General features: G+C 40.9%; 1 protein-coding gene across 1 annotated transcript in view; it reads left to right on the forward strand.

Moving 5' to 3' along the window:
* LOC139689303 (vesicular glutamate transporter 1-like) overlaps window positions 1-19,969 on the forward strand; it is a 39,649-nt gene extending 19,680 nt beyond the window's left edge. The window contains exons 4-9 of the mRNA XM_071586375.1: window positions 202-376; window positions 1,765-1,898; window positions 7,746-7,863; window positions 11,016-11,325; window positions 18,613-18,733; window positions 19,096-19,969. Coding sequence (XP_071442476.1) covers window positions 202-376; window positions 1,765-1,898; window positions 7,746-7,863; window positions 11,016-11,325; window positions 18,613-18,733; window positions 19,096-19,314 — 1,077 coding nt within the window. The 3' untranslated portion in view covers window positions 19,315-19,969. The remainder of the gene's footprint in view (window positions 1-201; window positions 377-1,764; window positions 1,899-7,745; window positions 7,864-11,015; window positions 11,326-18,612; window positions 18,734-19,095) is intronic.
* The last annotated feature ends 6,300 nt before the right edge of the window (window positions 19,970-26,269 follow it).

Consider the following 26,269-nt stretch of genomic DNA (forward strand, 5'->3'; position numbering starts at 1 on the left):
CAAAGCCATGGAAAATCCTAACATATCTGTAAACATACAAAATCTTAGAGTGTAATTTATCATATTTTCTGTTGCATATATTTTTGTTCAGCATTCACCAATGATATTATTTCAAAACCAAGGGCAGGATGAGCTATTTAGAATGACTTTGATGAAGAGCTCATGGTGACCAACAACAGGTATTTTCCTTACTTTGGCTAGGGCGTTACGTTCCCTGCAATACATGCAGTCTGGAGCAGGTGGGCACCTCCACTGGAGCGCAGCCGATTGGCCACCATTGCCTTCTCTGGAAGCTACTTTGGGACGGTGATATCTTTGCCACTCTCATCTCTCCTTGCTAATGCATTCGGCTGGGAATCCATATTCTATGTGTTTGGTGAGTTAATGCGGTGGCTACAATGGCTCTTTCCTTCCTTGTTTCACGTGCTTGTTCATTTTGAGCTATCTCAATGTTTATAAAGAGATGAGTTTCATGGTACAGAACAAATTTCTGAGGTTATTTAAGATTTACTTTTAATGCATTTGGTGTCGAATTTAAAGAATCATTACCACTACAGAAGCAAATTGAATATAATTTCTCTTTCCATGAGTAAAATGGTAAATGGGAGTGTGCTAAGCATGACTCTCACATTAAAAAGGAACCTCACTACCAAGTCAAAGTGGTTTGTGGGTTAAGAATATTGCAAAGTTTTCTGTTATTTCCCATATAATGGAGTGTAGTTTTGTTTGACTTGGAAACTTGGTTGTTGAGACAAGAAGATAATTACAGATTAGAGGCTTTTGAGAAATGGGATTGGAGAATAATGGATAAAATAAAATGGGCACTTTTTATGGGCAATGGAAGAGGAAGAGTGAAGAGTTAGCTCTGTTTCATAGTACTGAATGGCAATCATTAAATTCTATTAGCCACCTTTTATTTGATAATTGTGTCACATCTAGAATTGATCAGTCATTTGCATATTTACTCTGGCTCAGACTTTTTCTAGCACTAAAGTGGAGAAAATATTAATTCTTTTATTTGATATAAACAAATAGTGTTTCAATACTCATCCATTTTAAGTGTAGACTCCTCCTGATGAACTGAGACCTTGATGTACTGAGAGGGTTAGTTCATTTAGCCAACACATTTGTTTAAATGAACCAGCAGGATGAATATTTGTCTTAGTAGTGTTGCCATTGCAAGATAGGAAAAAGATTTGGAGCTGGTCTAAAGGATATTCAATTAAATTTCTCCGTCTCATGCTTGGAAGCATACATCTTTTTGAGAATTCAGCATTGGGCATGTGTTAGACACCCGTTAGTTTGGCATCACATCAAGTGCTAAGAAATCAAACATTTGAACAGCATATACTCACTGTATGCACACTATACTCACACTATAGTACTATACTATACTGCGATATACATTCCCTGATAAGTCACTTGGCTGCATTTTCCCCCATCATCGGAAAAAGATAATTTGCAAGCAAACTGTTGTTACGCTGACTGATTTTAATGCTGAAGATAAGGATTCTATTGATGGAGGCTGCTTGTACAAATCATTTAGGATTTTTACTCTAGTTCTGTTGATAAAGGATTAGAGTGATGGTTTTACCTTAGTGCATTATTTGTGACTTATTGAGATTTTTTAAAATGATACTTCAAGTGTGGTACTCTATGCATTCATTGTTACATATGAGTTGTGACCCCTTTATGCCATTTGTGAGCGGAAAATCTTGAAATATGTAACAGGAAAATTGTATTTCTTTTAACCCATGGAATCAGGGGTCATTGGACTGATTTGGTTTTCTCTGTGGTGGTGGTTGGTTTACGAAAGCCCTGAACTGGATCCCAGGATTTCAAAGGAGGAGTTGGTATACATCCAAGAATCACTTGGAGGAAACCGTGCTGCAGAAAGAGTGAGTATTCCTTTTCCTAACAAAGAAAGGATCAGTGTCCTTCAATTTGGGTAAAAATTGGCATTTTACTATTCTAAGCGCAGATGCCACTCATGAGTAACACTGCAGTTATGGCTGGGTGACATTTTATGGCAGACTTCATGTTGGGATCATAGCCATCTATATGGGTTTGATTTGGCTTGAGGCTAAATAGGAATACCATTTTTGGGAATTTTAATTTATAACAGGAATGAGTTAACACTAGAATGCCCAGGAGGATTATTTTGAACCTGATGCAAATTTAAATTTATTTTTTGTATACATTTTCAACCCTCCCCAGGCTACAGCCTTGACGTGGTAGAAGGGCTTGTGCGTTCCGATGACCCCTAGAACTGTGCTGGCAGGAGTAATAATAATTGCTCCTGGTAGGGTCACCCATGCCAGAGAGGTCAAAGGTTAGGAGCCAGACAAAAGGTAGTCCACGCAGCGTCTGTTCCTCAGTGAGGCGGCTGCAATGGCGTCTGACCCCAGTGGTCTGTAACTGATTGTGTCACCGCAAAAACACTATTGAGGAAGGCAACGGGAAACCACCTCAATTATCATTCCCAAGATATAAAATGATGGACAATATAGAGATTTTGAGTCCTTGCAACTACGGGGCTCGGCCCAATCGGCCGTGTGTCGTGCCCGGCAGCGGGGGAGGCAAGGCTTCCGCGGTCGTCATTCCACGAAACCCTTGCAAAGGAAAACCAGCAGCAGCAGGACAGAAGACACAGGAGAAGAAGACTAAGTTAGTTAGAATAGGAACGTGGAATGTTAGGACAATGACGATGACAGGGAAATTGGAGAATATTAAGCAGGAGATGGAAAGGGGAAAAATAGATATTTTAGGTCTATGCAAGGTGAGATGGAAAGATAGCGGGGATTACTGGAGTGATAAGTATGGAATAATATACAGCGGCGGGGACGAGAGCCAACGAGGGGTTGCCATAGTATTAAATGAAGAGGTAGGGAGAAGCGTAGTCAACATAGAGCAGGTAACGGATAGAATACTACTAGTAGAGATAAAAGCAGAACCGACGAACTTAGTCATTATTCAGGTATACATGCCACCGAGCAACTATAAGGAAGAAGAGGTCGATAGGATGTACGATCAGTTAGAGGACATAATCGTGTGTGTTCCGACAGGGAAACATTTGATAGTGATGGGGGATTGGAATGCGACGGTAGGCGAAGGAAGAGATGGTGACGAGGTGGGGCACTACGGTTTAGGCACGAGGAATGACCGCGGGGAGAAAGCAGTTGAGTTCTGCAGGAGACAGGGGCTAGTCATCACCAACACTTGGTTTAGACACTACAAAAGACGCAGGTATACATGGTAAATGCCAGGTGACTCAGAAAGGTATCAGCTAGATTATATTCTGATTTGGCTCAGGTTCAGAAACAGAGAGATAAATTCGCACAGCTTCCCGGGAGCGGATGAGGACTCTGACCACAATTTAGTTGTTATAAAGTGTGGAGTCCATTTCAAAAAGATAATACAGGGGCAACGGGTTAAGACTTGGAATGTAGAAGCATTAAATGGTTTGAACAGGAAGGAATATGAACAGGCGGTAGAGGAAATCATGGAGGATGGTAAAGAGCTAAGTACTATCAAAGAAAAATGGGAAAGTTTCAAGAAAGGGTTGTCTAAAGCCGCAAAAGACAATATTGGAACCGTTAACGCTAAAAGGACTAGGAAACCATGGATCACGGATGAGATGATTACAAAGATGGATGAGCGGCAAAAATGGAAGAATGTACCTGTAAATACAGAATTAGGCAAAATGAAGTAAAAAGAATCAAACAATAAATTGAGGCGGGCAACAAATAAAGCAAAAGAATCGTGGTGGAAGACGCAGTGTGAGGATATGTACAGCAAAATTAAATCTTTATCAGGAAGTAAGAAAGGAAGATTTATGCTAACAGTTAGAGATAAGGCGGGTAAGGTAATAGTTGACGCAGGAAAGATCCAAGAGAGATGGAAGGAGTATATAGAAGAGCTGTATCGTAAAAAACTTAGACCAACAAAGTTAGACATTGAAAAAGAATATGACGTAGAGGAAGACAGCTTAGGTCCAGGCATACTAGACAATGAGATAGAAAGGGCATTAAGGGAGATGAAACTAAATAAGGCCGTGGGAGTGATGAGATTATTAATCGAGAAGAATAAAGAACACAACCAGGAGGGATTTGCCTGTTTCGTAGATTTCGAAAAAGCGTTTGACAGAGTGAATTGGGGAAAACTAATGAGTATATTGCAGAAAATAGGAATAGATTGGAGGGAAAGGAGGCTAATCCGCAACCTGTATATGTCTCAGACTGTACGGGTGCGAGTGGGGAACGGGGAGTCCGGATGGGCAGTGTTAGGAAGAGGTGTATGGCAGGGTTGCCCATTATCACCGTTGCTGTTCAACCTGTATGCAGAGGAAATGATTTAAGAGGCATGGGAAGAACTGGAGGTAGGAATGAAAGTGGGTGGGGAATTCGTAGAATCAGTTAGGTTTGCTGATGACCAAGCTTTAGTTTGTCAGTCAGCCAAGGGGTTGCAAGCATTGCTGAGTGAATTGGAAATTCAGTGCAACAGGTATGGGATGAAATACAATATTAATAAAACAAAGGTTATGCGATTTTCTAGAAAGAAAAAGGCTAAGCTAAACATTAAAATAGGAGGGAAAAAACTAGAGTAGGTAGAACAGTTTAAGTATCTCGGTAGTGTTTAGGACCAACACGGTCAAAGTAGTAGGGACGTAAGGAGAAGAATTGCGCTAGGCAAAGAGGCTTTCACAAGGAGGAGGGAGTTGATGAGTGGGACGTTGAGTAAGGATATTAAGAAAAGACTCGTAAAAACTTTGATATGGAGCGTAGCTATGTACGGCGCGGAAACGTGGTCATTGAAGCAGGAGGATAGACGTAGACTGGAGGCTTTTGAAATGTGGGTGTGGAGAAGAATGGAGAAGGTGAAATGGACAGAGAAGAAAACAAATGAGGAAGTACTTGGCATGGTGGGCGAAGAGAGGGGTTTGTTGGGTGAAATCCTATGGAGGCAGGAAAAGTGGATGAAGGGGGTGTTGACCGGCAGTGGGATGTTGAAGACTGTGATAGAGGGGATAATTTTGGGCAAAAGAGGAAAGGGAAGGAACAGGATAGGGATGCTGGACGGGATGAAGGGAGGAAGAAAGTACTCACAGTTGAAGAGGGACCTGATATAGAGTAAGATGCTGGATTTTGTGTTTTGTTAGGAGTAATAAAATGTTTATTTGGTAGTTGTGTCCATCCAAAAACCTACCTTAACCGGTAGATTACCTTAAAAGAAATACATTTTCAAAGAGAGCTAAATTTCTCTTTATGACTTGCAATTATTTTATTAAGGTGTTATGTTCAGTAATTCTTATCCCCTTGAGATTACTCCTGTTTGGTTATTCCTGAATTTGTCTCAAACATTAGAGTCATTTTGATCATAGACATCATTTGGAAAATGGTCAAAATGCATTCAGAAGACCTCTAAATATGTAGTATGTATTTCAATGAAAAGCTCAAAGTCAACTATTTTTCAAAAACTAACATGTACTACATTTAGAGAAAGCAAAGAAAAAATGATTTAATTGAAATATAGGTGGGATGGGAAAAGTAAAATGGATAAAATGAAAACCAACGAAGAGGCACTAGGTGTGGTGGGGAGGAGAAGGGATTGGCGGGAGAAATCAAAAATAGGCAGGAAAGATGGATGCCAAGCATTTTGATTGGCAGAGGGATGCTGAAACTGTGATAGCGGGGAGAATATTAGACTAACAAGAAAAGGGAAGGAATAGGATAGGGATGTTGAGAAAGATGAAGGGAGGAAGGAAGTATAGGGAGATGAAGAGGGGCCTATTGTAGTGTGAGGTCAGAATGTCTTGGGCAAGGCTAAGAAATATATTCTATTGTTTCAGGCTTCACTTCGTGGAAGTATTTAATATCCATACTAAAAAGAAAGACTTGTACTTTTCCACAGATTTTATTATACGGCACGACGCGTTTCACCGACTTGCGGCATCATCAGGTACAAATTTGCAAAACAGACAGAGCGAGAATATAGTATACCCTCAGGACAGAGTGGGGGCGGGGAGGGTTGGAAGGATTTGAGGGGGGTGGGGGCTCGCAGGTGCGTTGATGGATTGTTTTGATCATTTCCAGGCTAGTTTCTCGGAGAGGAGTGGGGAGGGGTATGGGAACAATTGCTCATTACAAAGTGTCATGTTGGGGTTTGCCAAGTGCCTTCATATCTCTAATTGCTCGAGAGCGTCCATTTTTAATCCTTTTGGGAGTGTGTGTAATATCTCTGGGACAAAGTCACTGCAGTGGTTGATGAGGTCTTCCTTGCCAATTGTCTTCCTCAGGCGTCGGAGGGTGGACGTATGTTGCTGATGGCTGGAAGAGCGGGTCGTTGTTGGCACTGCTTCCTTCAATGAGGACATGATGATTTCAGCAACTTGGTGTTTGGTAGCCAGAGATTGGTTCCGAAGGGCAACCTCGCAATCTGCGGCTAGATTTTTTCATTTCATTTCATTCAAAGCATTTTCGTATCACAGCCCGCAGTATCTAAAGATTTTAAGTGGTGCTCGATCCCGTTTCTGGGAGATCTTTCATATAGGATTTCCAACTGCCTACCCACCTCACTCAAAGCAGCCTTCTACCCACCCATAACCCTCTCCAAACTTCTAGCCAATGGAAAAGACACCCAGGATAGCCTTCTCAAATCAGGCATTTATAAACTGAAATGCGAGGATTGCAACAGCGTTTATGTCGGTCAGACCGGCAGGAATATCAAATTACGAGTCAAGGAACACGCTAGGTGTCACAAAAATCAGAATAACAACTCTCTCTTCGCCAAGCATTTACTAGAATTCAACCACAGCAGTGACTTTGTCCCAGAGATATTACACACACTCCCAAAAGGATTAAAAATGGACGCTCTCGAGCAATTAGAGATTAGAAGGCACTTGGTGAACCCCAACATGACACTTTGTAATGAGCAATTGTTCCCATACCCCTCCCCACTCCTCTCCGAGAAACTAGCCTGGAAATGATCAAAACAATCCATCAACGCACCTGCGAGCCCCCACCCCTCTCAAATCCTTCCAACCCTCCCCGCTCCGACTCCGTCCTGAGGGTATATATTCTCGCTCTGTCTGTTTTGCAAATTTGTACCTGATGATGCCGCAAGTCGGTGAAACGCGTTGTACCGTGTAATAAAATCTGTGGAAAAGTACGAGTCTTTCTTTTTAGTATGGATAAGGCTAAGAAATTTAGGTGGGTTAAGTGTGTGTATCATCATATGCCTACCTTAAATGGTGGACTACCATTTAAGGTAGGTTTAGGACCCTATCATAATAGGTGGGTACTTATTATATGTTTATATGTAATTAAAATATGGAGAATATCACCAATGACATGTGAAATGGCATAAATGTGTATAGTTCTCCCCTCTTTAATATTGGAGCATTAAAGAGAGTTTTTTATCTTAATTACAATTTTACAATGCTTATGTTAATATACACGTGGACCAAATACAATGAAAACTATTTTTATTTTTGAGTCTGGAGATACTATTTGCCTGCATGTGAACAAAGTATTTCCAAAAATTTCAAATGTGTACTTTGATAATGGTATTGAATAGGATAATGAATACTTGGTGGTATTTTCCTGGGCACTACTCATTAAGAAAAGCATTTATACATCACTGAAATGTGTGCAATGATTTGGTTTAAAACAGTTGTTTTTCTCTCTTGTTGATATAGAAAAATGTTTTGTTCCAGAGACTTTACTTTGATGCTTTTGTCTTTGTAGCACCATCCATGGAGAAAGTTCCTCACTTCACTTCCCGTGTGGTCCATTGTTGTGGCACATTTCAGTGAAAATTGGGGGTTTTATACCCTTCTCACGCAGCTGCCCACTTTCATGAAAGGTAACAGTCCTTATTATCACAAACATGGAATGTCAATCTCCACTTATACGCTTGATGGCTAATGAAATGTTGAGTGAAATTAGAAAGGGGTGTTAAAAATATATCCATGCCCAAAAATGTTTTCTCATGGGAAGAAAATTTTATCAATATAAGTTGTGACTAGATAATAATAAATAAAAGGTGGCCTAGGTCTAATCTTTCAACATTCATGATTGGTACTTCAGCTTGGCAACTGAATCAATCATTTGAGCTGTAGTGCTTCTTTTGAGGTCACTGTTAATATCATGGAGTTGACTTTGGAACTCAGTTCTGTTTTCACCATGATATGCTTGAAAGGAAAAATCTTAAAAAAGATTTTGCCCGATACCTTTCTTTGAGTGTGGAAAAATTTTACAATTCTAGCAAATATTTTGACTGTCCTTCAGGTGATAACGTAAATGAACCTGAAGATTGCGTGAGTTAGTTATGAATTCTAGTTTTTATGCATTAGTGATAATGGTTTGCATATTTCTTGCAATACATGCTGCATAATGAATGTTCCCTGAAGCAGCCATACTCCTCGCTCTCTTCTCCCTTCATGACGGATACTTGTTCTGTGGTTGCAGTGCCCACATTGCCTGCAGGAAGTCTGTCTGCCCATTATTAGGCTGTTAGAATACTTTTGATGTAATCTGCTCCTTATTCCCCAATAACATGGAGAATGGCTTCGTGAATTCAATGATCTTATGAATTCCATTCCTCTTATTATTCACGAGGAACACTGGATCAAGAAGCATACTGCACTTGGATATTTTTTCTAATTGCATCCTAAGTATAAGGAAATAATTACGACATGTGATATTGAATACTGTTAGTAAAATAATTTAGGAAGGTAAAAATCCAAATAATTTTCCGATTAGCATTAGCAAAATTTAGTTTTGTGGACAGGAGGGGTATCTTTTTAAGCTAAGAAAATGATTGAAGTTAAACAAAGGGTAAGAGGTAGTAAAATGATGCTATAACTACTGTAGATGCCTCTTTTGGAAGGGGAAAAAATCAGATGATGTTTCAAGCCAATGTGGGGAAGAAAATATGTATCTTAAATGCCATACAGTTATTCTTTCTGCTTGTGGCAGCAATTTGATTGATAATAATTGTTAATCTTCATGCCAACAAGAATAAATGTGAATTATATACTTAGAGTCTTATGGCCAATGCCAGAAACATATTCTTAGGAGCTAGACAAAGAGTGTAGATTGAAATATTTGTAAATGCAGGAATGCATTATGCAGGTGCAATAGAGATGAAGGCAGGTGATGAATCCTTAAGAGCATTGCAGAAGAAGAGAGGGAGCTGTAAGGTGAATATTGAAAAATGCAGATTAAGTAGAGGAGCATGATATTTGTAGGGTTGTTGGATAAAATGAAGGGAGACAATGCTTAATACAAGCAGACTATTGGAGAACCGGGGGAGACATCAAAGTGCATGTGTGATTCAATTTCTAGGAATTGAAATTAATACTTGATGCAGGTTCATATTGCATTCAGTACATGTAAACGGAGATGTTGAGAGGTAGTTGGATGTTGAAGGCCATTAAATGTAGAAGGGGGGATGAGAATAGGGTATTTGGGTAGAATATCACGTAAAAGGCTATGGAGAACTGAAGGAGGAAGGGCATAATGAGGGGAAGCAAAGAATTTGGCTGAAGCAAGTCCAATGTTTTATCCTTCAGCAATGGGAAAAGTACTTGTATGTATGTATGTATGCATGAACAGGCAACTGCAGAAGAAGGGCTCTTGTGTGCACATTGGACTGCCTCTTGCTTCCCTTCTTATCATTATGGCTGAAGCTCTATCATTCCAAGAAAGGGTCAACTCCTCCCTTAAAATAGTCCCTCCCTTGCTCATTAAGGGTTCATTCATTCCACCATCATGAGATATGATGGTGCAATAGGGCCAACCAAGGTGTAGGGCATTGTTGGCCCTTTGATGTGCGTTGGCTCTTTAGGTACCTTGTCATTTCAAATGAAATCATTCCTCATTCAGCACCTTTGATTGCTTTTGGGTAATTTTGTCAATCTCTCATCATGCCCAACAATGTCAATAATTATTATAGATTAACTCCCTTGCTATGCACAATGAATTCCTGATAAAATAAGTTAGACATACTGTGAAAATGTTGCTGAGTATTATCCTAGGCACAATCAACAATTCAATAATATGTGTTGATAGTGAAATTAACTCTTTTTCTAATTTTTTCTATTTACTCCCCATGTGGGCTTAAATCTGGTCGATAAAGGTTTATGTAATCATTAATGAGGATCTAAAGGCAGTGTAAGCAAGCTTAATAGCCTTTCCCATGTGCATTCTTGCTAATGGTCATAGCACTCCACCGCTTAGTTTGGCACAGTTATTCCAGCATGCTACATGCAAAACCAAAACCCAGTAACACCTCAGGCCCCCCTTCACTATAGCAAACAAGTATCTAGAAACCCTTGTGAAGGGAATGCCTTGTAAGCCAGAACTCTGTTCCCCCCATTGGGAGGAACATATACGTATGTAGTGACAAGCGGCAAACTGGTACATTGGCATTTTATATAATGAAACAGGTGCCATTGGTGTGAGTTATTTCATCCATTGTCTCATTATCTAGTGAAGAAGTGCTCCAAGGATTTGATTGAATGGTGGCATGGTAGCCTATTGGGCAATGCTGGACTGCTGACTAAATTAACCTGGGTTCAAAGCCTGGTTATTTCATTTGGATAATCTTATTATTGTGCAGGGAGAGGAAATGGTCTCATTAACTCATTAAATGTGTAGATATTCCATGGTTTAATGGTTAGTTTGGAGTGATCTCATCCTCACCAATCAAAATCAGCCATTGGGTTGATTACTGGAGAGTATTGATTTCATATTCCTTCTATTCTTGACAAATGCTCAAAGAGAAGTATTGGGAATGATGCAATGATAAGTTAAGATAAGTGTTTGTTTCTTCAGTTATCAGCTTAAATTTGAAGATGTGTACAGCATCTTAAGGATTTAAGGGGTCTATCACACCAAAAGCAGAGTTTAAGATTGCTCCAGGGATGTGATTATTGACCAGTATTTTTGTTTGTATTGGCTATAATCAATGCATTAATGAATTTATGGAGACGTCCATTCTCTTCCCTATAGATACTCTCGAGTTTGACCTAAACAAAGCTGGGTTCCTGTCTGCCTTACCATATTTGGTCATGACTATTGTTCTGCAGATGGCTGGTTATTTGGCAGATTACTTGAGGGCCCTTTCACTAACTGTCAAGAGAGGAAACACTGTTGCCTATATTCTGTCCACTACTGGTGTTCGGAAAATATTTAACTGCGGAGCATTTTTGAGCCAAACCATTTTCATGCTCCTGGCAGCCCACTCACCATCAGCAGGAGGTGCCATTGCTGGGCTCACACTTGCTGTTGGATTGGGGGGATTTGCATGGTCAGGTTTTAGGTGAGTTCATGCTGGATGGCACAAGGGTCAATGACACACTCAAAAATCATCAGTCTTGTCTTTCTCTTTCGTTATTATAACTTATGACACTGGCATTACTTGGTTGAAGTCTTTCATACTAGGCATAAATGAGGGAAGACTAACTTGGCAGATTCCACTAGAGTTCTTATTTTTCATGACCATGGCTTCGTTGCAAGGCCTTGTAAGTGGAATCTGCCAAGTAAGTGTTCATCATTTACGCATAGTATGGTATCTTGGTAATTGAAGGGAATTGAGGCGAAGGTAAGGGAGAATGGAAGGAAGCTGTTAAGGCAATGGTCTCAGCTGGGCACATTACCTATGCTCAACCCTTGATCGCTGATTATTATTATTATTACTTTTTCACCATTACTCCTAATTTGGACCCCAAAGGACAGCTGTCGATAAGAACCACATAAAGGTGTTGAACTTGTAAGTGAACTCCTGTTTGCATGCAAGGTACCAGGAATCCTCAATATATTTACAAGTGAAACGAGAAAACAAGAGTTGACCTTCTATGGGAATTCGCAATCTTAATGCGGGGAGCATAACTTAAGACAAGTAATTTATGCTGTGAATACTTATCATTGTCACTTATTAGTCAGTTGGTGATAATAATGGTGAAACCTTTCATTTTGTCAATTTAGTCATAAATTGATGCCCTTAGAGGTCATGTTCAATCCACAATAGGTATATATCACATTCAAGTGGAAAATTAATGGATAAAATATGTATTTTATATGTACATAAATAGGCTGTTGCATTCGGGTAAATATAGTTGCTATATATGAATCAAAGGAATCCTGTCAGGAATGAAAGGCTTCGGCAGTAAACCATTCATATGGTTCAATCATCGCATATTTGAGTTTAATTATGCCCAAATATTTAACTATACCAGGTAACTTGGTGAACAGCTTATTTCCCATAGAGGCAAAAGACTTTTTAGGCTTAGGAAACTTCAATTTTTGCTCTATTTCTTGTATTGTGGTGGTGCACATCTGACCTTTCTGACAAAGTATAGAGGTTCTCTTTCACATAAATTATTTAAAATGAATGGGTTGTTGATGAATATTGCTTTAATACAACTTCTTACAATAAGTTGTTTACAATGGCCTTTGGCAGAAGTATTTGTGCTTAATCTTGCAGCCTTTTTTGTAGCACAAACATGCTTTGTACACCTCTGCTGCATCTGAAGTACTTCAATGCAGCTTGAGTGGCTTAGTTCTCCTCATGAAAAGCATTGCAATAGACAGCTTACTTTAACCACCAATATTAGGTTCATTTCAAGTCATCTTAGACTCCAACACTATATCTAATCTGAAAGGTTCATTCATTTAGAGGTATATTGTATTTACTATAAATACGGTTTTGAGTTTTCTCTGTGTTTAAAAATCATTTGTTGGTTGTCAGAAAACCATTCTTTTATTAATCTCAGTACAAATATATGATACATCTAGAGTAAACACTTCTTCAATGGCTACAATGTATCATAAAACAGTGGTTAACATCTTTTCAGAATGTCTCATGAACTTTTAAAATTCAATTTGAATAAGTTCCTCAAAATAGTTAACTGTGTTATGTCTTGCTTTAATATTTTCTCATAAATACTTAATAAATTGAGTCAAAACCAGTCCATGATAATAACAATAGTCTTTATTCCTCATAGGTACATATCTGTGATAATATCATCAATACAATCAAAAGAAACAAAATACAGACAAATAATAATTTGTCTGTACGTAGCCATATAATAAAATCACAATCACAATCTAATCATTTTGAAATTCAGTTTTAAAAGTTTACCATTGGAATACAGTGCCCTGGCTGTCATCCATTTTTCAAATTATTTGCAATACTCTACGACGCTAGGGTAGATTTTTGATGGGCCTTAGGACCAATCGCTCCTGTACTTCTAAGCCCTAAATAACATGACACAAAATACACATACAAGGTCAATCCAATGAATACGTGAACTGAGGCCATAAAAATTTTATTTTACAAAATTTAGTCTACATCGATTTTGTCCCCTTCAAATTACTCTCTATTCGTTGCTATGCACTCATTCCATCTTCTTTTCCACTGTTTAAAGCACCCTTGGAAGTCCTTGGCAGTTAGGCTCTTTAGTTTTCTCATCATTTCTTGCTTTATTGCGTCCACATTTCCCCAGTGATGTCCCCTCATCACATTTTTGCATTTTGGGAATAGGAAAGCATCGCTACAGGCGAGATCTAGAAAATAAGGAGGATGATCAAGGATGAAGGTGATTGAATTTTTTGCCAGAAACTGGCAAACAATCAATGCCAAATATGCAGGTGCATTGTGTCATGGTGAAGGAGTCATCCATTGCCTCGAGTCACATTTGGTAGCATGTGATCTCACAAACACTTTAGAAAACCAGGAGCATTATTTTGATTTTCGATTGGCTTTTCCTTGATTTTTTGGTTTGATGTACTCTACTTGAAAATGGATGTTTTCTTTGGAGCATTATCACCATAAACAGCTTTCAACATTTAAGTCATTACTTGATAACTTTCACCGCTCTTCACCAAAAAACTTGAAGTTGATTCCTTGCTCCGTGATTTCCTCAATTTCCATTTCCGATAGAAACTAAATTATAATAATAACTAACTGTACTAACTCAAAAATAAAAACTACTGAAATGCATTTTAACCCATGACTCCGTTAAAAGTTACCCTTACTGCATCTCTTGCAGTTTCTTGGAATTTAAAACAACAAGATTCTCTCATTCCCCACCATGCCAAGAACTCCATTGTTTGTTCTCATTTACATCCCGTTTATTCTTTCATTCATCTCTTCACCCTTATCTTGAACTGTCCCAACAAATGCTCGCCCTCTTCCCTCAACGACCAAGTTTCTGCACCATGCAAACGTATGTGCCATCTTAAAGGTTTTGCTAGTCTTTTCTTTAGATTTCTACTTTAGATGCCTGTCATTAATTCCTCAATCAGCTCTTTGGAAACTATTCTTTACCTAATGCATTTTTTTGTTCGGTAATCTGCCGGTTAAGGTGGTTTCGGATGGGCACAACTACAAAATAATGATCTTGTCTTTGCAAAAATAAACACAACTGAGTATCCCACAATACAATAAGTCCCTCTTCATATCTGTGTGCTTCCTCCCTTCCTATTCTGTTCCTACCCTTTCCTCGTTTGCCTAACATTATCCCCTCTATTACTCTCTTCAGAATTCCAATGCAGATCCATTTTTCATTCATTTATCCATTTTTCCTGCCTCCTTATGATTTCTCCCAACAATCCTCTCTCCTCCCTCACCATACCTAGGACTTCCTCATTTCAAAGACAAATTCCAAAGAAACTGCGGGAGATGCCGCAACAGTAACTTTTAACGGAGTCATCCGCTAATGTGCATTTTAATGCAACAATTTCAGAGCGTAAAAATCATTCGCCTTGACTGGGACTCGAACCCAGATCCCTCAATATCCGGTCGAGTGCTTTAGCCACTTAAGCTACCGAGGCGTCCTCTTAAACTCTGAAATTTTGGGGCTTTTAAAGGAACTAGATGTTATGACGAAATACCGTACATACAATGTCACATGCATTCGTAGTCGTGCGCGAGGCGCCACTGTCCACGAGGTTAAAAGCCAACTTTAAACACGTATGGTGTTTTCCCTTTGACAAATTCCAAAGAAACTGCGGGAGATGCCGCAACAGTAACTTTTAACGGAGTCATCCGCTAATGTGCATTTTAATGCAACAATTTCAGAGCGTAAAAAAGAATGCATGTGACATTGTATGTACGGTATTTCGTCATAACATCTAGTTCCTTTAAAAGCCCCAAAATTTCAGAGTTTAAGAGGACGCCTCGGTAGCTTAAGTGGCTAAAGCACTCGACCGGATATTGAGGGATCTGGGTTCGAGTCCCAGTCAAGGCGAATGATTTTTACGCTCTGAAATTGTTGCATTAAAACTTCCTCATTTGTTTTTCTTTCGGCCCATTCCACCTTCTCCACACCTACATTTCAAAAGCCTCTCATCTACACCTAACCTCCAGCTTCCATAACCATGTTTCAGCACTCAACAAAACTACGCTCCATATGAAAGCTCTGACGAGTCTTTTCTTAATATCCTTAATCAGCGTCCCTGTCATCAACTGCCTCCTCCTTGTGGAAGCCTCTTTGGCTAGAGCAATTTTTCTCCTTACAACCCTACTACTTTGACCGTGTTGGTCCAAAACACTTCCGAGGTACGTAAATTGTTCTCCCTGCTCTATTTTTTGCCCTCCTATTTTAATGTTTATCTTAGCCTTTCTCTTTCTGAAAAATCGCATAACCTTGGTTTTATTTTTATTTATTCTCATCCTATATCTATTTTGTACAGAATTTACAATTCACTCAGCAATGCTTGCAACCCCTTGGCTGAATGACAAATTAGAGCTTGGTCATCAGCAAACCTAACTGTATTTACTAATTCTCCACCGACTTTGATTCATATCTCCAGTTTTTCCTGTGCCTCTTTAATCGTTTCCTTCACAAATATGTCAATCAGCACTGGTGATAATGGACAACCCTGCCTTACACCTCTTCCTATCACTACCCATCTGTACTCTCCGTTTCCAACTCGCACCTGAACAGTCTGAGACATATACAGGCTGCGGATTAGCCTCCTTTCCCTCCAATCTATTCTTATCTTCAGCAATATATTAATTAGTTTTTCCCAATTCAATCTATCAAATGCCTCTCTGAAATATATGAAAAAGGGAATACATCCTGATTGTATTCTATATTCCTCTTGATTAGTGATCTCATTACTGTAATGGCATTGCACATGCCTCTCCCCTTCCTGAACCCAAATTGATTATCCCCTAAGTGATCATTTGCCCTGCTATGAAACCTTTGGTTGATGATCCTGAGAACCACTTAAGCCATGTGAGAAATTAAAGTTATTGCTCTGCAGTCCTCACATGATGTAGCCTTTACCTTTTTCGGAATAGGACTAAAACTTATGTCACGAAGTCTTCCGGCCAGATTCCTTCCTCATAGATGCTACAAATCAGTTCATATAGACACTTCTTCCCAAATTTTCCAAAACATTTTAGTAGTTCTGCAGGAATGTTATCCAATTCCACAGCCTTTTTGATTTCATTCCCATGCATGCCATATTATATGCCATCATAGAGTATGCCTAAAACTAAGCTATCTTCATCTGCGTCAAATTCTCTATCTATTTTTAAGCTAGCAAACCTAAGTTCTTTACCTTGCAGTTCTTCTTTAAATTCCTTCCATCTCCCTTGGATCTTTTCTGATCCAACTGTTACCTTACCCGTCTTATCTGTTAACACAGATCTTCCCTTCTTACTTCCTGATAGTGTTTTAACCTTCATTTATACCGCACCAATTTCACCCTTCCTCTGCAAACTTTCCATATCCTCGCACTACATCTTCCACCATACTTATTTAGCTTGATTTGTTGCCCGCCTCAAGTTATGAATTAACTCTCTGCACTTATTCTGCCTAAATCTTGTGTTTACATTCAATTCCTGCTGTCATTTAACTGTCTAATCATATGGGATGAGATGTCATATATTTGTAATTGACTGCTCAATATTTTATATACTATGACAAAAAGTTTTGTCATCACACTTGTACGCGAATCGTTTTGGAGTATTCTACGGGCTCTGGAGAGTAATCTGAGAGAGAACAGTAATTGATCACCGGAGCAATGGGTTTGGCGATTCAAATATTATTTCTTGGAAGCAGAGTGCACATTCAAATTAGGTACATAACTCCGTTAAAATAAAATTATTGTAATTATTAAACGTGAATGACCATTTACTGATCGTTTTTTAACTGAGACACACTTTCAGCCTAGGCAGCAAAAAACATAGCCGAATACACTTTCCAGTGCACATGTGGCGTTGACTGGCTTCTTAGCAGCAACGCGAATGCCCAAAGGCGCTGCATTTGTGTTCCGAATAAAATATTAACACTAAATGATAACCAACCGAAATAATTAACTGGTTTTTTACCGATAAAGCCACATATTTACTGGCTTTGTCCACACATCTGAGAATTTTCTCTGACTTCTACGAGACCATCGAGGTTTTTCCAGTCAAATTGCCTTCAAACAACATGTTTCTTTGTTTGAATTCCGGCACTAATCTGGCTTTTTTCTGCAAAATTCTTGGGCTCACACTATTTCGCTGGACATTAACATCTTTAAAACAAACAAATATCGCTATTAATATGCGTGTTGAAGTGACGTCATGAAAAATAAAATAGGACATTCGTGTGTGATCTGAAAGTGCCTGCTATCCACTGGTGCCCAACGTTTTCAATAGCATTCTATTTGTAAAATATCATCTGAAGTGTTTTTTAATGAATAAGTGTCTTTGTACAAGCGGTTATACCGGATTGTCTATCTGGGCATAGATAGTCTAAAATTGTAGTTTCCAAAACGCGCTTAGTGCCATTATTTACGTGATTTGGGTCCGGGACCTGAAAGAATAGGCGTCCTCATAAGGAATACGTGCTGCGAAGAAGCATCACGAGGGTTAACCCTTCCAGTTAATTGCAGAAAGTCTCGGAACACATCACTTAAAGGTAAAATGATTCTATTGTAATACATATTTTAATATGCCATTGCTATCACGAGGCTAGGTACAAGGCTACAATTTTTATTGATACTAGTTCAAAAGTTCTTCCATTAAATTATTCTTATATTAAGTTGTAATATCACCGGCTGTATGACACTGAGTAAAAAATAGTACTTACAACAGAACTGTATTTTTGTATCCACACTAAGAAGACTTAGTGCTTGTCCACAGAATTTTATTATAAGGTGCAACGTGTTTCACTGACTTGCGGCTTGAAACGCGTTGTACCTTTTCTGTGGAAAAGTACCAAGTCTTTTTAATAAGGATATGAAATACTTCCACGAAGTGTAGCCTGAAACAGTAGAATATATGTATTTGTGTATGCCATTTAGCTTTATGAATATGATTCTGATGCATAAATACTTAATTAAGAAAATTGCTTTAATTTCACACCAGAAGGATGTGCTGCTAATTATTTCAGTTTCTTCCCCAAGATTAGAGGTCCAGAAAGTATATAGTTCATATGAAGGGGCTCATTTGTCTTGAATTGTAAGGGGAGGTTCAAACAAGTCCCCGCAGAGCTTTCCCTTGCATTCATTTAGTGTTTCTGGTAATTGGAATTTGAAATTCATATTTATGTGAAATTTTTTTCAACCATCAAGAATTAAATGCAATGTTTTTTTTTTCTTTCGGTAGTGTTAATCATCTCGATATAGCACCACAGCATGCGAGTGTCCTCATGGGTCTGTCTAACACAGTTGCCACATTACCTGGAATAATTAGTCCTGCAATAACTGGTTATATCGTGCAAAACAAGGTAAGAGAAATAGAATGTATGCATTATGAACATCACTACAAGTTTAAAAAAAACCCTGGACTTGATCCATTCATATTATTGTGATTTTTAAAGTTTAACAGTAATATTTCAAGAGGTACTTGCAACCTGAAAATCTATCATATTAGGCATGGCAGTCGCTTCTGCCAGAGAGAGAGAGGTCACATCAATCTAATGACGCAGTGAACTTTTTGGACTAAATATGTATTTTGCTAATGCCTATTTATTATATTTGCTAATTCATTTTCCTATTTATCTGCATTTGTGTTTGGCAATTATCCCGTTATTAATCGATGATTTGATGTGAATTGTCATAAAATTGACCATTGTTTAACGTTTGACAGACTGCAGCAGAATGGAAGATAGTGTTTTACATCTCAAGTATCATCTACCTGCTCGGGGCCGTGTTCTATGGAACTTTTGCATCAGGAGAACTTCAGCCGTGGGCTCAGGTGGAGGAAGGCGCTCCCAAGAGTGATGGAAGAGGCGAAGATGGTAAGAATGGAAAAGATGCGGAGAATGGTTTATGTTACACCAATGAAGTCATTGATGAAAGACTGTGAGGTACCACATAGCTTATCTTTAACTCTTAAAAGTACAATATTTACACTGGACACAGGTTTTATTTTTGATACCCTGACTGAGAAATGGGAATTCGTTGTGTGCTTTGTCGATATGGAATAAGGCGAGGCTTGAGAGAAAGTGCATCAATGCGATATCATTAAAATTTTGCTGAATATTATTTCTTTCTCATGCACTACAACATTCTTACATTTATGTAGAACATTTTACTTTTGGTATTTTTATTGTAAGATGGGAAGAATTGAGAGAGATTATGTAGTGTCATTTACATCAGAGCTCCCATAACTCACTTCCTGAGTGCTACAGGCGGCCGGCCATCACGGCTCATGTTTCATCGAAGTGTCTTGTTTCAATGCACTTTTTTCTGCTGTGAATGGGGATCGGGAGATATTTGGTGGCAAACGACCCGATGCTGTCCCTCTTTTGTACTCCATCATGGTGGTATGTTGACCAAGATACGGTCACTGATAGTGATGTCAATATATGTGCTCTTTTATCATTTTCTCATATTTCTTTCATATCTGTGTAAGGAGCCTGCTGCATTGATTGCATGCTAAAAATAATTCTTTGTTTCTGGAAACAAAATTAGTGCAATTTCCTCTGGAGTTTAAGATTGAGTACCTGCAACTTTTTAATGGAAATAATGTATTTGCTCAATTAAAGTGAAGTTTTGCATTATTTTGCTTGTGAATAAAATTACATTTTCAATCATTGTGTTTATTTTGTAACATATTGACGGATTCATTGGTTACTTTATTGCTTATTTACTTTTTTGCGCTTCTATTGTTTATTTATTCTTGGTATTGTACTTCTTTTCAAATGACCATAGGTGACCCTCTCCCGAATGCTTGCCTTCTTCTTTCTGTATTTGTTTATCAGCATTTAGTTTATTAGAAGCAGTCAGGCACATGGATGGCTTGGCAGTATTTTGTCTCTAGGCATGACAGCCCCTGGCATTTCAATGGCATTGGCTGCTTTCATTTCTCTTGACATTTCATCTGACTATCCTAATGGATGAGAAGCCCATAGCCCACCACTGGCATGGGTGCCATCCCACACGGTATTAGATTGGATGCATTGTTTAAATGGTTTGTTGGAAAAACGAACTATAAAAATTCAAATGATGGTTATAGCAAATATAATATGACCATTGCATTACTTTCTCCAGATTAAAGTGTTCCAATGGCATTTTCCAGGGGTGTAAAGCTACATTTAATGATAAATATGTAATTTTTGTATTACCTTAATACTTAATTAGTCTTATTTAATGAACAACATTCCTCCATTTATTTATTCCTATTTCCCTTCATTTATTTTATTTTATAAAAATGATGGAAATGAAATGAAAATTATTCTGGGCGATGACGGGGCTCTGGCCGTCAGATCTAGTTCCGTGTCCGGCTGCGGAAGAGGCAGGAGTTCACCTTTGCGCAGCCGAGGGGATGTTAGGGCGAAGCTGAGGCCAGGGAAGCTGGAAAGTATGGAGCTAGAGATGGAGAGAGGAAATGTAGGCATTATATGTCTGTGCAAGATGAGGTTGAAAGGTTGCGGGGATTATTAGGAGGGATGGTTGCAGAGTAATATGTAGCAGAGTGGGGAGAGACAACTTGGGGTGTCAAATAAACCATAAACACAGTAATCGACCCAAAGGCCAGTTCGGCCGGTGATGAAAGAGGTCACCCAGTGCTAAGCCCATATGGCGTCCGAAATTCACGCATCGGGGTATGAAGGGGGGCTATTTCCTTGCCCTGTGCCGGCAATGGTTTCCCGGTAAGTACTGGCACCCAGTAAATCAAACTTGGTGGATCTGAGGGTGCCCAGATAGGCATGGTCAGGAATCGAACCCGGGCCCTCCGGTCAGTAGTCCAACGCTCTACATATGGACCACCTTTTTTCACTAAATAGATAAGAAACGGAAGAGAGGGGCAGTAAACGTGGAACAGGTGAATGACAGAATATTAGAAGTAAAAATAACGGTAGACCCGGCCAATCAAGTGGTAAAGCAGGTGTGCATGGTGTCCAGCAGTCATCGAGGGGAGGAAGTATGCAATCAGTTGGACGAAATGATTGCAAGCGTCCTTGGAATAAGACGCTTGACCGTGATGGCGAATTGGAATGAGGTAGTAGTCGAAGTGGGAGGCAGGAGTGAGGTAAGAAAGTGCGGTGGGAGGAGAAAGGCATTATCTCGCGGAGGACACCAGTTTTGGAGTAGCTTATTCATAATCAACACGTGGATTTTACACCAGAGCAGACGTATCCATGGGAAATGCCAAGATATAGAGAGGGATATCATTTAAACTAATATTATGGTTAGGAATAGATTTCGGGATAGTTCGACTAAGTCGCACAGTTTCCCGGGAGCAGAGGCGGATTCAGATATCAAATTGGTAATCATGAAGTTTAATGGTACATTTAAAAGAATCATTAAGGAAACGAATGCAGGAAAATGGAATGCAGAGGACGGCAAGTGGGAGTATGTGGAGGCAGACGATAGGATTGGTAGGGTGGATGAGGGTTGCTGGGAAAATCTCAAAAAGCAATTTAAAAAAAGCGGCGAACGAAACAATAGGAAGGAGAGTACATAATTAGGGAGGATCAAATACAAAGAGCTAAATAACAAACTGAGGTGAGAAACTTGATTGGACAAAGTATGGTGGGCAGAGGTGAGGTAAGGTGGACAGAGCAATGCGATGGATGGTATGGGGAGTTTACGAGGGCTTTTGATTTGACCGGAAGACTAGGAACGGATTTGGTGTCGTCTCAAATAAAGAAAAATGGGCACAAAGAGATGATTCTTGGACCATAATTTTAAATGCGGCAGAAGTATTACTGAGGATTATCAAGAATAGGATGGAAAGTAAAGGAAGAGATAACTTGAGGGATGATCAGTTTGGGTTCAGGAAGGGGAGAGGTAAGCGCGATGCCATAACAATAATGAGGTCGGTTGTAGAGAGGGACAGATGATACGAATTGTTAGTTTTTTTAGATTTGGAGGTGCGCGATTCAGTGCATATACAGAGTAGAAACAGGAAGTGCGACTTTTCAGAAACCTGTGGGCATCTCGAACTGCTCGGGCGCATGGAACATGCTTCGTCATTTTGAGAAGGCATTCAGCAAAGTGAACTGGCGACATTTTTACAGGAAAATAGAATATACTGGACGGATAGGAATGAAAGGACCTTATAATGGATGGATAGGACTTGCTACATGTCTCGGACTTCCCTGCTGCTTTGAAATCAGTATGGACGCGTGGTCTTGAAAAGGGAAAGAGTAGCAGTGTGTGAGGATGAAATGGTAAGAGAAGCGAATGGAGAGCCACGCTCTGCAGGGGAGCGACTAGAGGGGCTATCACGTGTTCTTTCCAATGCAGCAAATCGGAGACTTTCGAATGAGTGGCTATAATGTGTAGTATGGGGTTTGGGGATATTTTGTATCATTTTACGTAATTTGGACTTACGGGTACTGTGGTGTGTAGCCTCGGGCTCCATTGAAAACCAGCCATTAGCCGGTGGACTCTTACTACTAATACTATATTAGGACTAACATTACGCGTGTGATCATATGGTCCGTTCTGCACTCTTTTTCCCTTCCCTGGAGTGCTGTGTAGATTGATTTAAGATTATATAGTTACATATTTTCCATGCTGTTTCAAATCGTAACGCGACCAGTTCCTACGCCCACGCGTCATTATCAAGAGGACCATCACGCGAGAATGGCGAGTACGCGTTGGCAGCAGTTAAAGTGCATCATTACGAAAGCCTGGAAATTTCCTCACGGCAAGTTCTTACAATGCCAAAATTCCACGAAGTTAATTCGCCTACGAATAATTTTGGCTTTAGATTTTTCACAGTTCACGATTTAAGATGACGTTCAACGTCGAAACCTGGGTCGTGTTTTTTAAATAAAGTGTGTGGAATTACAAAGTCAATTATTTCATTACATTTCAATATGTTATGCAAATTCCACCAAGTTACGCCTGAGACAACAATTTTTAAAAAGGAGGGGTTTAGATGTACATATCATCTCGGCCAGCAAGGGTCAACGCGAAAGCAAATATTCCCCTTCAACTCCAGGGTCGGTGTGCGGCCCTTACTGCTCCCCCCTCGGGGATGACGTGTCGGATATTCGCGCCCGGTCCAACTCTCCTCGCTCGGCCCTGGGCGAAATGCAGACATGCCTCGAGGGGAGGAGGGGGGCCGCATTTTGTGGAGAGTCGTGTGTGTGTGTGAGGGAGGAATATTGCCTGCCACCCCTGGGAGAGGAGGGCCCCGGAATGCGACGGGGCTGTCGTAAAGGGGGAGGGAGGAGGCGGGGGTGCTGTGTCGTCCGTGATATTGGATTCGGCCCCCGCTTTGCACGTCGACCCCCGGCCACCCCCCTCTCCGCCGTAATGGATGTTCATCACTCGGTGGCGGGCCGTGCCGGAGCGCTCTTTATAGGAGAGACCCACTATACCGGACGGACAATTTATTTCAACCCCCATCTCCGCTCCCCTCGCCCCCCCTTGCGCCCCCCATTGCAACTCGCTTGCCATCCCCCTCCCCCCTGGATCCGTCACTTTCCCTTCTCCTAATGCGCTCGTGAAGTGTGGCGGTGCTGGGATGTCCGCGTTTTCATTACTCGGGGATGTTCTGGAGAGGATTTACGTGCATGTTCTCATGTGCTTCTCTTAAGATCTCGGGCGTCCCCTTGTGGAACTTACGTATAATTTTCGAAATGGCTTTTTGTAGCCAACAGAAAGACTTGGAAGAGGATTACCGTGGAGAGGTCCCTCCCGCCGCCCTCCGATGTTGGAGCGCCTCGAAGGAAGGGCGTCTCCGACGCTTGTCTCATGCCATCTTTTCATCTGGAAGCTCGTAGAATGTGATATTCCTCATTTCAGTTCGTATGTATTTGATGTGGCCACCGTCATTGGTGTCACCTTTCATTCTTCTGGTCTTTGACTGTAAGGCCGCGGAGTGTCGTTCGTCGACGGCACCGCAAGCCAACTCCTTCGACCGGAAACTAGTTGCTCAGAATCAGAGTTTATTTTGTTTTAAACCGCCATAGTGTGACTCACCCTTGCTTTGTTGCTTTCTCTCAGCCCTTCGCTCCACCCCTTCCGGAATCTGCCCTCGCCTTTAGCGAGGTCATTCGTCGAGGCTTGCCAAATAATTATTCGGTGTACCGATGATGTCCCGGTGGCCGCGTGTCCTTCTTCCCTTCCGACCATCTCTTCACCTCGGGGATTGGTGCACCCGGAGGTGGAGGTCCTTTCTGTCCCTTCGCTTCAGGCATCCTGGTGTTATGGCCTCGGTGCTGGCTGGTTTTTTGTTATAGTGAAATACCATTGTTGTTTCCCCGGGACGACCGCTGTCCTCATTTCATTGTTGAAACGTCGCAATAAATTAGCATGGGGCCCACTGGTGCTCGTGTTTTCCTTTTTACGAGACAGCGGATGAAATCTCCCTCCTCAGACTCGCGAACCGCACTGATCCCACGACCTTCGAAGCAGATGCGGCGGGTGGTCTGCCTCTGCTCTCACTGCTCCCACACCGACGGTTTCGTCCTCCCTCTCCTGCGATGCACTCTCGGACGAGGCATCCATCCGGGGCCGCTCCTTTCGCAGGCAATCCCTCGTGCGTATGCCTCCTCTTTCTCAGTGTTGTGTTACGCACGGTGGGGGGTCGCAACATCTGAAGTCTGCGCTCTCTCTCCGACCTTCAAAATGTGGTGGTCGTAAGGGTTAGGCGTGTCTTCCACGGCAGTTTTCGCCTTCGCGGCCTCTTCGTCCACGGCAGCCTCGCGGGCGTTGAATGACGGCTGGAGGGTGGTGCCTCTGCGGCGGATTCAGTTGCCCCCTTCAAAGAATGATGCGCGATTTACCACGCTGTTGCGGTCACGCGTCCAATTATTTAAGCACAAATGACGACGGAGGAAAAAAATGAACCCCTTTCTCAGTGGAGCCGAAGGTGAGTCTGACGGTGGATACCCGAATAGTTAACGTTCTTCTCTTCGACCCTGAGCATTTTATCCGTAATTAGTTAGCCTAGAAGATAATTAGCAGGAAAAATCATCATTGGGACGACAGACCATCTGAGAGGTAATTTGAATGCATGTGTTTCAAGTCGACTTGTGTGGTTACCTATTACCATCAGTCGTTTAATCCCTTGCCACGGGCGTTCCATGAACAATTTTTGGCCGAAGTCGGAGAGCGCTCGCACCACGCATTAGCACAATCTCTTCAAAGATCGCCCCGCGCTCGACGGCCATTGACGTCCAGAACCGACGACAAGGTGTGCGGAAAGTGATGCATCAAGACCGTCGTTTAAGTGCGCTCATGATCACAGATCGTATTGGTATTGATAAGACGACAGTGCACTCACCATTATCCCTGAAAATTTGGCGATGCGAAAGATCTGTGCTAAACTCATCCTCCCGAAGGTCTTTGGACGAAAGCCCAAGAGCAGAGTCGAGAGTGTCTGCTTGCGAAGACCTTCTATAACGTCATCGCGACGATTCCCCAACCCCCTTAAGGTCCCGACTTGGTACCCGCAGACTGTTTCTTATCTCCAAAATGGAATACTCCCTCAAAGGACAACACCGCGGACCCTTAGTGTCGTCAAAACCTATAATCTGGAGTTGGTTTCTTCGGCGAGGAAACATGGCCACAGAAGTGCGATGATAGGAGGCGTGGATGTGAGTCTTGTGAGAGATGTGGTGTGGAGAAGGATGGGGAGGATGAAGTGGACCGAAAGGAAAACAAACGAGGAAGTGCTATAGGGGTCATGGTGGGTGAGGGAGAAATAGCAAAACGGCTGGAAAGATGGGCGCTAAGCTTGTTGAATGGGATGTTGAAGACTGTGACAGAGGGGAGAATGTTGGGCAAACGAGGAAAGGGAAGGAACAGGATAGGGATGTTGGACGGGATGAAGGGAGGAAGGAAGTACTGAGAGA

Source organism: Hetaerina americana, unplaced genomic scaffold (genome assembly GCF_022747635.1).
Source record: "Hetaerina americana unplaced genomic scaffold, ioHetAmer1.1.p SCAF_22, whole genome shotgun sequence".
NCBI classification, from domain to species: domain Eukaryota; kingdom Metazoa; phylum Arthropoda; class Insecta; order Odonata; family Calopterygidae; genus Hetaerina; species Hetaerina americana.